General features: G+C 39.8%; 1 protein-coding gene across 4 annotated transcripts in view; it reads right to left on the bottom strand.

Moving 5' to 3' along the window:
* Positions 1-12,412: 12,412 nt before the first annotated feature.
* The window catches only part of MSH3 (mutS homolog 3), a 223,575-nt gene continuing 220,562 nt past the window's right edge, over positions 12,413-15,425 (bottom strand). For 3 of the 4 annotated variants that reach the window (XR_012413790.1, XM_005557283.5, XM_045393959.3), the window contains one exon: positions 12,413-15,201. Coding sequence is in view for 2 of the 4 variants with exons in the window: in XM_005557283.5 (XP_005557340.2) it covers positions 15,090-15,201 (112 nt within the window). In the remaining 2 variants the exon portion in view is untranslated. The remainder of the gene's footprint in view (positions 15,202-15,425) is intronic. The other variant, XR_012413791.1, reaches the window with a different exon arrangement.

Below are 15,425 nucleotides of genomic sequence, written 5' to 3'. Positions count from 1 at the left end.
ATGGCCGGGGAGTCACAGAACCTCACACTGTCCTCCAATTTGAAGGTAGGAGAGCCTGAGAAATCTGGGACTGTTCACTCCTCTCCCTTACACCAGACTAGACATACACTAGTGATGAAAGATGAAACAGATACAGTGACTGCATGCTTGGAGATAGCATACCTAAAGTGGGCCGGCTGATTTGCTGCTCAACATCACTGCTCTCTGCTGCTCCCTTCCTATCTCTGCTGAAAGTAACTGAATAACCATACAGATTACAAGGTAAAAACATAAGGAAAAGGCAGGTGCATTAATACTTACTTTTACTACACTGGGCAAATATCAGTCTATGCAGAACTGTCCCCACTCAAAGATAAGGAAAATGATAGTATGCAACCTATGCAAAAATAATTTTTATAATTAGGGGCTATAACATGAAAAAGATAAATGCAGAATATACACTCGAAGCCTGGCGTGATGGCTCACACCTATAATCCCCGCATTTTGGGAGGCTGAGGCAGGAGGACTGTTTGAGCCCAGGAGTTTGAGACCAGCCTGGGCAACATGGTGAAACCCTGACTCTACAAAAAATACAAAAACTAGCTGAGCATGGTGGTGCATGCCCGTAGTCCCAGCTACTTAGGAAACTTAGGTGGGAGGACTGCCTGAGCCCAGGAGGTCAAGCCATGATTGCACCACTGTACTCCAACCAGGGCAACTGAGCGAGACCCTATTTTGGGGAAAAAAAAAGAAAATACATTTGAAGATTCCTCCTGAAAACCTTTAAAGTTTTAAAAACTTTTAAAGTTTTAGAGGAAAAACATGCCCTGTGATATCTTAGGATCTGAAGAAAACAAATGGAACGAGAAAGGGAGAGCAATGGAGGATGATAATAGCTGGGGTTACAGAGATGAAAGTTATTACTAAAAAGGTCCCATACAGAATTCAATAGAGTCAACATGTGGTAACAATTTTTCTTTTCTTTTTTTTTTGAGACAGGGCCTCGCTCTGTAGCCCAGGTTGGAGTGCAGTGGCATGACCACGGCTTACTGCACTCTTGACCTCCTGGGCTCCGGTGATTGTCCTACCTCAGCCTCTGCAGTAGCTGGAAGTACAGGCACACACCACCAAACCCAGCTAACTTTTTTGTGTTTTTTTGTAGAAACGGAGTTTTGCAATGTTGCCCAGGCTGGTCTTGAACTCCTGTGTGCAAGAGATCCACCACTTCGGCTTCCTAAAGTGCTGTTATTATAAGCATGAGCCACCGTACCTGGCCTACAGTTTTCTAAAGAGGAGAACAGAAAAAAAAAACAATGCTCAAATACACATTAGAAGAAAATTTTTCTGTATAAAAGGAAAGCTAGACTAAGTAGCATAAAAGGGTTATGTTTTAGGAAAAATTAATAGAAAGTAGTCAGTAATAAAACAAATTCTGGTTACAGTGTTGAACTTCAAGGATAAAGAATATCTGTGCACCATAAGGAAATGTAATCCCCAAGATGACCTTACATTTCTCCTTAGCAACATTAGATGCCAAAAAGTAATGATGCAAAGTTCACAAGGCTTGAATGAAACAATGAGACCCTAAAAAGCCAAGCTTCCATTCACACATACAAACAAAACAAAGCCAGGCTCACGTATGTGGAATTCAGGAAATACAGCAACCATGAATCCTTTCTAAAAAATATTGAAGATATAATCCAGTTAAGTTGATGCATCACAATAAAGAACTTGCAGGAAAGTTTTGATATGGAAAAGCTAGAAACAAGCATCACTTCTAGTTAAACATAAACACAAAAATATGTGTAAGTATAGACACCAAATAGACTATAACTGTCATAAATTTTTGAAGAAAAGCTAATGTTAAAAAGAGAAAGAATAACTCAATCATCATAATGAACTTAGAAAAAAATCCAGAATACATCAACAAAAAGGGAGCCAAGAGAGATAGGAGGAAATCAGTGTAAGAGAATTGGCAGCACATATTTTCCTGTAGTTTTATACACACACACATACACGAGTGTGTGTGTATATATATACATATGTGTGTGTGTGTGTGTGTATATATATATATCTACACACACATTTTTGTGTGTGGGGGGTTTGGGGGGACGATGGGGTCTCACTCTGTTGCCCAGGCTAGAGTACAGTGGTGTGATCATGGCTCACTGCAGCCTTGACCTCCTGGCCTCAAGTGATCCTCCCACCTCAGCATCCCCAGTAGCTGGGACTCAGGCATGCACCACCACACTGAGCTGTTTTTTTTTTTTTTTTTGGTATTTCTAGTAGAGGCGAGTTTTTAGCATGTTGCCCAGGCTGGTCTTGAACTCCTGGGCTCAAGGGATCTGCCTCTCCGGACCTCTCAAAGCTCTGAATTAGGCCGGGCATGATGACTCACGCCGGTAATCCCAGCACTTGGGGAGGCCGAGGCGGGCAGATCACTTGAAGTCAGGAGTTTGAGACCAGCTGGCCAATATGGTGAAACCCCGCTTCTACTAAAAATACAAAAATTAGCCAGGCGTGGTGGTGCATGCCTGGATTTCCAGCTACTTGGGAGGCTGAGGCAGGAGAATCACTTGAGCCTGAGAGGTGGCGGTTACAGTGAGCCAAGATTGTGTCACTGTACTCCAGCCTGGGCAACAGAGCAAGACTCCATCCCAAACAACAACAATAACAACAACAACAACAACATAAAAGTGCTGGGATTACAGGTATGAGCCACTGCACCTGGCGTGTAGTATTAAAGAATAAAAACTTAAACATACGATTGTTTTCAGTTATAAAGACAATCCCAACAGAACTAATGGGATGATGGGCAAAACAAAAAGGGGCCATATAGAAAAACAGAATAAAAACCTTCACAAAGACATGTAAGAAGAAAACTAACAGGGCCAGGCTTGGTGGCTCACACCTATAATCCCAGCACTTTGGGAGGCCGAGGCAGGTGGATCACTTGAGGTCAGGAGTTTGAGAACAGCCTGGCCAACGTGGTGAAATCCTGTCTCTTCTAAAAATACAAAAAATCAGCTGGATGTGATGGCGCATACCTGCAATCCCAGCTACTTGGGAGGCTGAGGCTGAGAACTGCTTAAACCTCGGAGGTGGAGGTTGCAGTGAGCCGAGACTATGCTACTATATACCAGCCTAGGCAACACAGTAAGACTTTGTCTCAAAAAAAAAGAAAAGAAAAGAAAAAAAAAGAATAACAGGATCCCAGAAGTATATCAGTTGTATCAGTTAATGTATAAAGGATAAGTTCACCTATTCAAAAAAAAAAAAAAAAAAATGGTCAGAGTTTCTAACTATCTATCTATCTGCTGTCTTCAAGAGACATACTGAAGTCACTAGGACTAAAAAACAAACACACACACACAAACAAAACCAAACGGTTTTGGTGCAGATATACTGGGCAAATGCAAACCCAAATAAAGTAGGTCATCATGTTAATATCAGGAAAGCTGAATGCAACACATAAGGCATTAAATGGAACAATGTGGGTTACAGCAGAATGATGAAGAGTGTAAACTATAATGAAGATATATAACTGGCATAAACCTTTATGTGGCAAATAAAAAAGCATCAAAGTACATAAAACAAAAACTTCATAAATAAGGAAGTATCAGGTTTAATATGCTTCTTAGTTCTAGAAAAATTGAACAAATTTGAGGGGAAAATTATATAGATAATCTGCAGAGTATAATTCATATGATTAAAATCATCATAAAATAGGGTCTGGGCGTGGTGGCTCACGCCTATAATCCCAACACTTTGGGAGGCTGAGGTGGGAGGATCATTTCTATCCAGGAGTTTGAGACCAGCCTGGGCAACAGAGCGAGTCACCCATCTCTGCAAAACACCAAAAACTAGCTGCTCATGGTGGCATGTGCCTGTAGTCTCAGCTACTCCTACTCAGGAGGCTGAGGTAAGAGGATGGCTTGAGCCTGGCAGTCAAGGCTACAGTGAGCCTGATTACACCACCGCAGTCATCCTGGGTGACAGTGAGACTCTATCTCAAAATAAAATAAAATAATTATAAAATACGACATAAAAAATGTGATTAATACAATAAATTTACATAGGATCTGATATAAGGGTCAACCAAATAATAAATATTTTAGGCTTTGCAGACCATATGGTCTCTGTTGCACTACTCAACTCAACTGTAGTGTAAAAGCAGCCACAGACACTATAGAAACAAATGGTCATGGCTGTAATCAAACTAAACCTTATTTACTAAAGTGGGCAGTGGGCTAGATTTGGTCCATAGGCTATAGTTTTCCCACTTCTGATCTAACGGTATAAAATTTTACATAAACATGCATACAACTTTATATCCTGAGGACAGGAAATGCGCCTTTTACTCAAGCACTCAGGGAACACTTAAATAAATATAACAGGAGAATTTCTAAGATAGTCAAAATGGTATAGATGATATTTTCTGACCACAATGAAACAAAACTCAGTAACAAAAGAAACAAAATCACTTCTATGACAAATATAACAGAGCGGCTCAATCAATAGGACTCCAACTTTGTCAGATTCTTTCCTGTGGACAAGAGCTGGAAGGCCAAAGTCTGCATTTTTCCCATTCCCTTGAGACTAAGGTTCTGTATGGGCTTGCCTTTCACCAAAGACACATGTCTATGAGAGACATGGAGGCAGAATTGAATTTTGTAATGGAAGACCATGGCTGCTCAGACAGGTATCATCTTGGAGTTTGGTTTTTCTGCAACAGCTGCAGTGGAGCGTTTGGTGTCTAGTCATTATCTTTGTGAGCAGCAAAGGAGAGGTGGTAGCAATGCACTTTTTACTGGCACAGTACAGTGGGTCATTGATCCTGACCGTACTACTTCTCATAAAATGTCTAGGCTTGATCCTTTAGCTCATTCAGAAACTCTGAAAGCTAAATAGACCCCATAATAAACTACCGTCTCCATAAACTGGGGAGTATGTTCTGTGGTCTGTAACTAAGAACTTGTTCAAAACAACCCCAACAGCTTGAAGGTTTTACAACTGTCTAAATCTTTGTGACTCTTTTAAAGATACTAAGTGGCAGGGCCAGCACTAGAAGTGCTGTTTGTACTGAGCCATGGAGCCTCAGTTGAATGTATATCTGTTGTGTCACTCATATTTCAACCAAAGATCAGGTGAGTCACAGTCCGATGAGTATCTTTGGAGCCTAAAGAAAGGCTAGTTAGTGCTCTCTTTGCATATTCTCATTTTGGGTGGAAATCATGAGCTAAGCGGAACAATTTTTCTTTCCTCTGACTACAGTGAAAAATACATGTCATAAAAAATGATGGCCCCTGGTGAAACCCCGGCTCTACTAAAAATACAAAAATTAGCTTGACGTGGTGACGTATGCCTGTAATCCTAGCTATGTGGGAGGCTGAGGCAGGAGAATCACTTGAACCAGGGAGTCAGAGGATGCAGTGAGCCAGGATCACGCCACTGCACTCCAGCATGGCGACAGAGAAAGACTCCGTCTCAAAAAAAAAACACAAAAAAGCAAAAAAACAAAAAACAAAACATGGCCCTTCTGGTTCCCCTTTAGATCCTCTTCTTAGTAAAATGAAACTTAGTGATTAAAATACACACACACACACACACACACACACACACACACACACACACACACACACGCACCCCTAAGACAACCCATTGAATCCAAGTTAATCCTTTCTACCCCAAAGCTATAAGTTGCTCAGCAAGTTCAGAGCCATTGGGAAGCCAGGGAAAGGCATTTCAGAGAAACAAACATCACAGGTTTGGGACTTTAAGAAAAGACAGAGGAGTGGAAGGTAGCATGTGAGAGGAGTGGGAGGTAGCATGTGAGAGGGTGATGGGTACAGGCAGGTGCAAAGGACACCACACAGGAAGTTATAAATTGTACTGAGAGAGAAGGGAGAAACAGCATGAGCAAGTACAGAAAGAAGTGAAGGACACACTGGGCTGCTAGGACCTTTGAATCATCAATTCACAAGGCCATAGGCAGGGAATTCTGTGCCAGTGGTTGCTACTCTCCACGCTAGCTGGCTATCCATGTGGGGGCCCCAGACAAAAACTGTACAACAGAAATTACCATCATTAACATAACCAATCAGGTCTGCCTTCCTAAACAGTTGAAGAATAAAGGAAGTAAGAAATTGGTAAATTGGTAGGGGCGGGCAGGAACAGAGACACTTGGAAAGAAGTCAGTTAAGCCAGAGGAAAGCACAAGGCCAGAAAACAAAGAGAAAACAGAGTAGAAAGTCAGTAATGGCAGATGCAGAAAAAATGAAGATAGAGAGAAACTGATTGTCTATAATGGTGGAACAGCCGCCAAGCCCAGAGAAACTGAGGCAGTGAGAAAGGAGGCTTGTTGTGGATAGAGTGACAAAATAACAGAAATCAAACTATGCTGTATTCTGAAAATGATTCCAATTTCTTTTCTTCCATAAGCCCCGGTTGGGCTACTGTTTCTGTTTTACTTTGCAATGCGTCCCCCAGTGTTTTTCTGTTCTTGCAACTTATGAGAATCTATCACTATTAACTAAGTTTGCAATTATTCATTTAGACCAGATTTATGATAAATTGCCACTCTGAAGGAATCATTTTAGTTTAACAACGTCTTAGCTATGGTTGAGCATTTATATTACATTTTTTTTCTTCTGGTTTAGGGCCAGTCACAAACTGCCTGAATATAATTAGGTGTCTTGCAATTGACGACCTATACTCATCTGCCACTAACAAATGTCTCTTTACATTTAAATCAGATAACTTGAAGTCTCTGGTACTTCTGTAGAAAGTTACCATTCAAAAAGCTACTAGTCAACCCAAAAGCCCATCAATGACAGACTGGATAAAGACACTCCGGTACATACACACCATGCAATACTATACAGCCACAGAAAGAACAAGATCATGTCCTTTGCAGGACCATGGATGGAGCTGGAGGCCATTATCCTTAGCAAAGTAAGGCAGGAACAGAAAACCAAATACTGCATGCCCTTGCTTATAAGTGGAAGCTAAATGATGAGAACTCATGGACACAGAGGGGAACAACTGACACTGGGGCCTCCTTGAGGGTGGAGAGTGGGAGGAGGGAGAGCAACAAAAAACATAACTATTAGGTACAAGGCTTAGTACCTGGGTGACGAAATAATCTGTAAAAAAACCCCTATGACAAAAGTTTACTTACATAACAAACCTGCACATGTACCCCTGAGCCTAAGAAAGGAAAAACCTTAAAAAAGAAAAAGTAACTATTTCAACTTATCCAATTTATTCCTTCCCACAAATAAGAAACTGCATTTTCTCACTACAAGAGAACTGAAGGACTTTTTTTTTGTTTTTTTTTTTTTAAATTCAAACCTTACTGCAAGGTTTCTAATATAGGAGTGATTGTTTTAGGAGCATTTAATATTGCAGTATAAGTTAACCCACTGCTGATCAGCATTCATTTACACAGGGACTTATACGCCTGTTGCTTACAAAGTATCAGTTAATTCCTGGGTTCATTAACAACTCTTTTTTCTGTGTTTAAAACAGCCTGTCTTCTTATGTTGCCCAGGCTGGTTTCAAACTCTTGGCTTAAAGCAATTCTCCAGGCCGGGCGCGGTGGCTCAAGCCTGTAATCCCAGCACTTTGGGAGGCCGAGACAGGTGGATCATGAGGTCAGGAGATCGAGACCATCCTGGCTAATACGGTGAAACCCCGTCTCTACTAAAAAATACAAAAAACTAGCCGGGCGAGGTGGTGGGCGCCTGTAGTCCCAGCTACTCCCAGCTACAGGCGGAGCTTGCAGTGAGCTGAGATCCCGCTACTGCATTCCAGCCTGGGGGACACAGCGAGACTCCGTCTCAAAAAAAAAAAAAAAAAGCAATCCTCCTGCCTGAGCCTCCCAGCAGTTTAGAGGTATGAGCCACTACACCTGGCCAATGACTCTTTTCTATCATGCTTTTGTACCCACAGTGAAATAATAGTTTAGAAACCTGGCTTGTGTGCTAATACCAAAGCTATTGATTGCTGGAAAACTTAATGCTCAAGGTCATGAAGCAGACTTAGTGCTTGGGAATATTTTCGTTACCTCCTTTCCTGATAATGCTGTAAAATGATTCAAATATCATTTAAAATATAAAATACTTGTAGAGTTTTTTATTCTTGTAGAGTTTATCAACAGATTGAAGTATTATGCCTGCTCTTCATAGACATTCCTTTAAATCTCATAACACAAAAATGCAATTTAAATGTTTGCTTTTGTTAAAAAGTAATCTAAAAAGCTTGGAGAAATTAAAGGCCCACTGTTATTTGCAGAAGTGGGCCTCTTCTGATGAATAACATTTTGAAGGCGATATGGCTGTGCTTTTTAAAACTTGATTCTTTATTTGCAAAGGAATCACTTAGGATACTCAGTTTAAAAATCAAGTGTCCTCTTTATATTTCCATTCAATTTTGCTGTGAGCCTAAAATTGCTCTAAAAAATAAAGTCTATTAAAAAAGAACCTAGATATAGACCTTACACCCTTCACAAAAAAGTCACTCTAGACCATTGTAAAATGCAAACTACAAAATTCCTAGCGGATAGAAGAGGAGAAAATCTAGATGACCTTAGCCATCGCAATGACTTTTTAGATACAACTCCAAAGGCATGATCCATGAAAGAAAGAAAGAAATAGCTGATAAGCTGGACCTCATTAAAACAAAAAACTTCTGTTCCATGAAAAGCACTGTCAAGAGAATGAGAAGACAAGCCATAGATGATAAAAAACATAGCTGATAAAGAACTGTTATTCAAATTATGCAAAGAATACTTGAAGTTCAACAATAAGAAAACGAATAACCAGATTTAAAAATGAGCCAAAGATCTTGACACTTCACCGAATAAGATATAGATGACCAATAAGCGTATGAAAAGATGTTCCACATCATGTGTCATCCAGGAAATACAAGTTAAAATAATGGAATACCACAACATACTATTAGAATGGCAAAATTCATAACACTGATACCACCAAATGCTAGCAAGGATGTGGAGCCACAGGAACTCTGATTCATTGCTGATGGGAATGTGAAATGGCAGTGTCACTCTGGAAGACAGTATGGTGGTTTCTTACAAAACAGAACATTTACCAGCAATCGCACTCCTTGGTACTTATCCAAATGAGCTGAAAACATACGTCCACGTAAAAAGCTACACACAGATGTTTACAGAGCTTTATTCATAACTGTCAAACTTGGAGGCAACCAAGATGTCCTTCGGTAGGTGAATGGATAAACTGTGGTACACCCAGACGATGGAATATTATTCATTGCTAAGAAATGAGCTATCAAGCTATGAACAGACATGGAGTAATCTTGAGTGCATGTTATTAAGTGAATAATAAGCCAGTCCGAAAAGACTACCTACTGTATGATTCTACCCATACGATATTCTGGAAAAGGCAAAACCATGGAGACAGTGAAAGGATCAGAGGTTGCCAGTGGTTTGGGGTGAGTGGGATGCACAGGCAGAACAGAGGGTTTTTAGGGCAGTAAAACTATTCTGTATGATACTATAATGGTGGTTACATGTCATTAGAAATCTGTCCAAACACATAGAATATACAACATCAAGAGTGAGCTCCAATGTAAATTACGAACTCTGGGTGATAGTGTGACAATGTAGGTTCACCAGCCGTAACAAACGTGCCACCATGGCGCAGGATGTCAATAGTGAGGGAGGTGGTGTATTTGGGCAGACAGTATGTGGGACCTCTCTGAGCTTTCCACTCAATTTTGTGTTGAATCTAAAATTGCTCTAAGAAATAGTCTATTTTAAAAATAATAATGAAGCTCCCTAGACCCCACATCAGATGCAGTAAATCAGATAGAATCTTAAAGAGCAGTCATGAACCAAGAAACATGATTTTTAACAAATTTCTTTGGAAGCCACATCACTGGCTCTGTGAGGAAGGAAAAGGTGAGAGAACATGATGCAGAGATGACAGAAATTAACACTGGTATTGCTGTGTCCCAACTTCAGAGATTCAGATTCAGTAGCTTTAAGGTGGGGCCTAGAAATCTACATTTAAGAAACTCCTTTGGTCCTTCTGATAGAGGGCAAGACATTCCTACCTCCAAAAGCGAGCTTTCTGGAAGTAGGATTAAGAATAAGGGGCTTGAAGCTGAAAAAGAGGTGAAGATGGCAAAGAGTATTTCTCTTCTGATGTGAAAACAAAATACCCTTTTGTCAAAAAAATTAAAAAAAGATAGTCAAAGGCAATGAAGAGAGGATCTGAGCAAAGGACAAAAGAACTAGAGGCAATTCCTCCTCCTGAGGAATAACTATTTCTGCAGGAAGACAGTCTTGTCGTGTGTCTCCCAAAGTATGTAGGTGCACATTCCTCACCATGATTTCATGGAGACAAGGCAGATGACATGTTATCTTCGGGGATTTAGCCTCAAGAACAGATTAAGTAGTAAAGCTCTAACACACCAATTTAGCAGAGCTGTAGCCTCTAAATGCCACAATACAAAGCACTTATCAAGAACAGGCAAAAACAACTGGCAGGTCTTTGGGGGAAAAACTGGTTCATCCAATGGGTAAGAAAAAAAATGATTTTTTTTTTTTTAGATGACATTCAAAATGTAGCAAGTCAGTAACTGTGCTTATGGAATAGCACCTATAATTGGGGTAACTGTGTAAGTTATTATCCAAAACAGGAAACTTCTGAGTTAAAGAAGCTTTTTAATAATTATGCCAGCAAAACAGGTATAGAATAGGACTTCCCAAGTAAACCAGAATGAATGGCTCTCAAACTGTGGTACTTCCCTGGATATTAATAAACCAAATAATCATGATATATAATAACTACAATGTTCTACAGAGGAATTGGCCTTAATTACAAAGTTAGAAACCACAGATGGTGTTAATACAAGTTCTTTTCTCTCTCCACCCATATCCTTGGTGTGAAACATCAAATAGCCCTTTTATAATTACAAAGCACAGCAGTAACTAATATTGATCTCAGAACTCAATAAAGGTCAACATTAATTTACAGAACATTTTGGATTCAGTCTAGTTTTTACTCTGGAATTCATGCAGTGGGCAGTGTTTCACCAGCCCCATCACCATCACCATGATGACAACAGGCACAAACTTGGACAAATTGTCTGAAAAAGTTTTTATTTTTTTCTAAAGATACAGCACACTTCTGTATGGATCTTGAATCCCTAGTGAAATGGTGCCTTCATTATGAAAAGAAACATCTTTTCATTGGGTTTCTAAGCTGAAGGAGTTTGGTTTTACTTTTCCATTTTAACATATATTAATTAGGGTCAATAGTATGCCATGCTCTGCCCTAAGTGACAGATAAAGCAGAGGACAAACAGACCAAATGATTGTCAACTCAATTAAAAATATTGTTTAGTCATTTGTCATCTTTGAGACTAATGGTTCACAAACCTGACTGCACATCAGAAATACTAGGGGAGCTTTTTAAAAAACATTATGCCTCGTCACATAAAAACCTGTACACAAATATTCATGGTAGCATTACTCATAATAGCTAGCAATAGAAACAATCCAAATGTGTGTCAACTAATGAATGGATAAATTAAAATGTAAGTATACATAAAATGGAATACTTTTTACCAGTTAAAGAGAATGAAGTTCTGATACACACATGAATCTTGCATCTAAGTGAAAAAAACCAGACACAAAAAACCACATATTCTATGGTTCCATTCATAGGAAATGTCCAAAATAGGCAAATCTATAGAGACGTAATGAAGATTAGGGGTTGTCCAGGGCTGAGGATCTTGGGGAGGAAAGGAGACTGACAGTTAATAGGTACAGGGTTTCTTTTTAGGGTAGTAAGAATGTTCTAAAATTGTAGTGACAGTTGTACAAGCTTGTGAATACACAAAAACCCACTGAATTATTCACTCTAAATAAATTGTGCAGTATGTAAACTATGTCAATAAAGCTGATAAAAGAATACTAAGCTTGGATCTCAGTCCAGAAGACTATGATTCAAATGGGAATCATTTGATTTTTATATTCAGCACTGAGAAACATTGAGACAAACTGAGTAACTCAAATGCTTAGGTTTTTACATTTTTTTTCCTTTAAATTTTTTTTTTTGGAGATGGAGTCTTGCTCTGTCACCCAGGGTGGAGCACAGTGGAATGACCTTTGCTCACTGCAAACTCTGTCTTCAGGGTTCAAGCAATTCTCCTGCCTCAGCCTCCCGAGTAGCTGGGACTACAGATGCCCGCCACCACGTCTGGCTAATTTTTTGTATTTTAGTAGAGACGGGGTTTCACCGTGTTGCCCATGCTGGTCTTGAACTCCTGAGCTCAGGCAATCTGCCCGCCTCGACCTCCCAAGGTGCTAGGATTACAGGTGTGAGCAACCACATCCAGCCTTTAAATTTCTTTTTAACTTATAAAATTTAATTTTGAAAACTCATTTTTCCTTTCTCTTTTTAAATTATAAATTATAGTCCCATGAATTTTCAAATATTGTTATACTAGTTATATAATAAGAATATTTTAAAAACTACATAGAATAGACAGCACTGAGGAGAGATGAAGCAATAGAAAGGTCAAAGTTGAAACTTGTTAAAATGTGTTTGGCTTTTTTTCCCCTAAGGTTGGAATTATTAAACTGGTCTGACTTTAGAAGGTTTTCGAGGAATTGGTGTGTGTTATTGCAGAATCACTAGCTCTTAATTTGTAATTTGATGGCTAAAAACAGACAAGTCATTTAAAGGAATACATCATATTCAAAAGTTGCTTTCCTTGACATTTGGCCACCAGTCAGCCCTGTCTCCCCCAGTCTCCATCTGAAGTATGCTCATGCCTATGCAGTACCAGAGGGAATCTGAAGGGCCCTTGCCATGCACCAGCAGCCCTATTCTCACCTGTGTGGTTATATCTAACCTTAGAATTGCAGCCCCAAGATGGTCATCTGAAATACAAACACAATTGTTTGCAACTTTCTGCCTACCTCCCCATGGCATTTATGCAGTCTTTATGACTGGGATTTGGCCTCAACATTTCCTCCAATATCTCAGTAACCCAGCTGGGGATGAGCCTCACTTAGAAATGCTGTTCAGCGGTGCTGATCTCTTCCCCAGCTTAGAGGAGGCCTGCGCTTCCGCAAGCTGGCGGCCTGGCTGGCGTCCTGCTCATGCTGGAGAATCTACCCTGTAAAGTTCTACACTGTCAGCTGCCAGACACTGTGTGCTGCCACTGCCAGGACACAATGCTCCTGGAACCCCTACCTGCTTCAGTGTTGATGCTGGCCTGGACCAAGCAAGAGGGAGAGGTGGCTCCAGATGTCCACCTGGACATTACCAGTGATTGCTGGTCCCTGCAGCTCCCTCTGGCATGGGCATCACATTCCTGGAGTCATCTCCTTTTCTCCCTGTGAGGTGAGGTTACAGCACTATCTTTGAAATCTTGTTAGAAAGAATATAAGACATTTACAGTTATATAGAGTATTGAAACAATTTTGTTCTTTTTAAAAGTTAAAGCATACATTCCAACTAACTCTATTTTGACAGTTTTGAGAATTTGACTATACATTAGTATCTCTGGACGGGTGGTAGAATCAAACTACATCATACTTTAACTCCAATAAGGTTGGGAGTCTGATAGCTAAAGAGTGACTGACTCAAAAGTGAAGCCACAACCTGGGGACACTGTATTGACTCCTGTGTCTGGGGTCATTGCTGGGATCACTGAAGGTAATAATGCAGAAGAAGGAATGAAAAATATGTCCATCAAATGTGGGGAAGACATTTAACTGAGCAGAAATAATAAAAGAGAGGAAAATAGGATGGAGAGCTTTTGTGCAAGATCATATATTTAGAAACAAAAAGAACACATGGATCTGGGAAGCCAGATTGTAAGTGCTGTAAAAAACCCAGGGACACAGTTGAGCACGTGTTACCCTAAATTTGCAGGAAGGGAGCACTGTTATGAATCAACTAAGCTGTAAGGCTCATTACTGGGAAGATCATACACTTGGTATGTTGATGAATAGCAAGGTCCCAAATGAATAAGTTCACTTCTGTGTATTGCGCTGATCAAAGCAGTAACCTTAATTTCATAATTACACCTAAAAAAATGACAATTTCCAAACACTCGAAAACACCAAAATTCAATGGGACATACCATCATCTATAGCAAGTATTCATTAAATATTTATTACTCAAACAAATGACAAATAATTTCATCCAAGTCTTTAAACTGCTTAATCCTGTGACAATATTTAATATTTTAAATTTCATGACCTTATTCTTTCTATGCCCTAGTTTTTAAAAGCTTGATAATTCTATTTCTTTCCTCTTTCTTTTTTTTTTTTTTTTGAGATGGAATCTCACTATATTGCCCAGGCTGGAATGCAGTCACGTGATCTCAGCTTACTGCAATCTCCACCTCCCAGGTTCAAGAGATTCTCCTGCCTCAGCCTCCCGAGTAGCTGGGGCTACAGGCGTGCGCCACCATGCCCAACTAATGTTTTTGTATTTTTAGTAGAGATGTACTTTATATTTTTAGTAGAGATGGGGTTTTGCCATGTTGGCCAGGCTGGTCTTGAACTCATGACCTCAGGTGATCTGCCCGCCTTGGCCTCCCAAAGTGCTGGGATTACAGGCGTGAGCCACCATGCCTGGCCAATTCTTTCTATTTCTTATAAAAAATTCTTATGTTCTTGGTGGATAAACTGGCTGCCTAATAAAATTATTTTAGTTCAAATGGAGAGATTCCTGCCAGATTCACCCAGCTGCCAATTATCTGAACTGAAACAAATAAAAATATGAAGTAAATTTTTATATCACCCTCCAAAAGCTTGGGAATTATATTCTGCCACTTAAGGCTTTACTGGACTTACTGTCCATGAAATTTTCTAATTACAAAGTGGAAGTCTATTCAAGAGTGTTTATACTTAGAAAAGTTAGGAAGACAGGAACCTGAAAAAGACTGTCTTCAGAAAAACCTCTCTGTTTCCAGTAGGAATATACCATGGTCATAATTTTATGCTCACATGTCACACAAACATAGGCTGTTACTGGAGAGTTATTTTGTACAGTTGGTATTTTTAATTCTCCATTTTTTGTTCACAAATGTAAGTCTTTATTTTAATGAGGAAGAGAAGTCTGTGTTTCTTCCATTTCGAACTCCTCTGTCCACTTCTGCAGGTCTTGTGCATTATGCATCGTCCATAACTTTGCAAAATACTTGAGTCTCTTCCTGGGGAAAAATAAAATACTATTTAATAAATGAAATTGCTGGGAGACAATACATCTCATCAGAAGCTACGAAAAGTCTGCAATATTTGAATACTGGGCAGGCTCTATAGTTAGGAAGCTGTGTCAGTGTCACCCTTCTGGTGAAAGGAGCTTTCAGAGCTGCTACTATAATCAAAGGACCCAGGTTACCAATTGCCACTATTGCCTTTGTGCTTTCTCCTAAAA

Source organism: Macaca fascicularis, chromosome 6, assembly GCF_037993035.2.
Source record: "Macaca fascicularis isolate 582-1 chromosome 6, T2T-MFA8v1.1".
Taxonomy (NCBI): Eukaryota; Metazoa; Chordata; class Mammalia; order Primates; family Cercopithecidae; genus Macaca; species Macaca fascicularis.
Note: the sequence above shows the minus strand (reverse complement) of the source record. Positions and strands in the feature narration are given on the sequence as shown.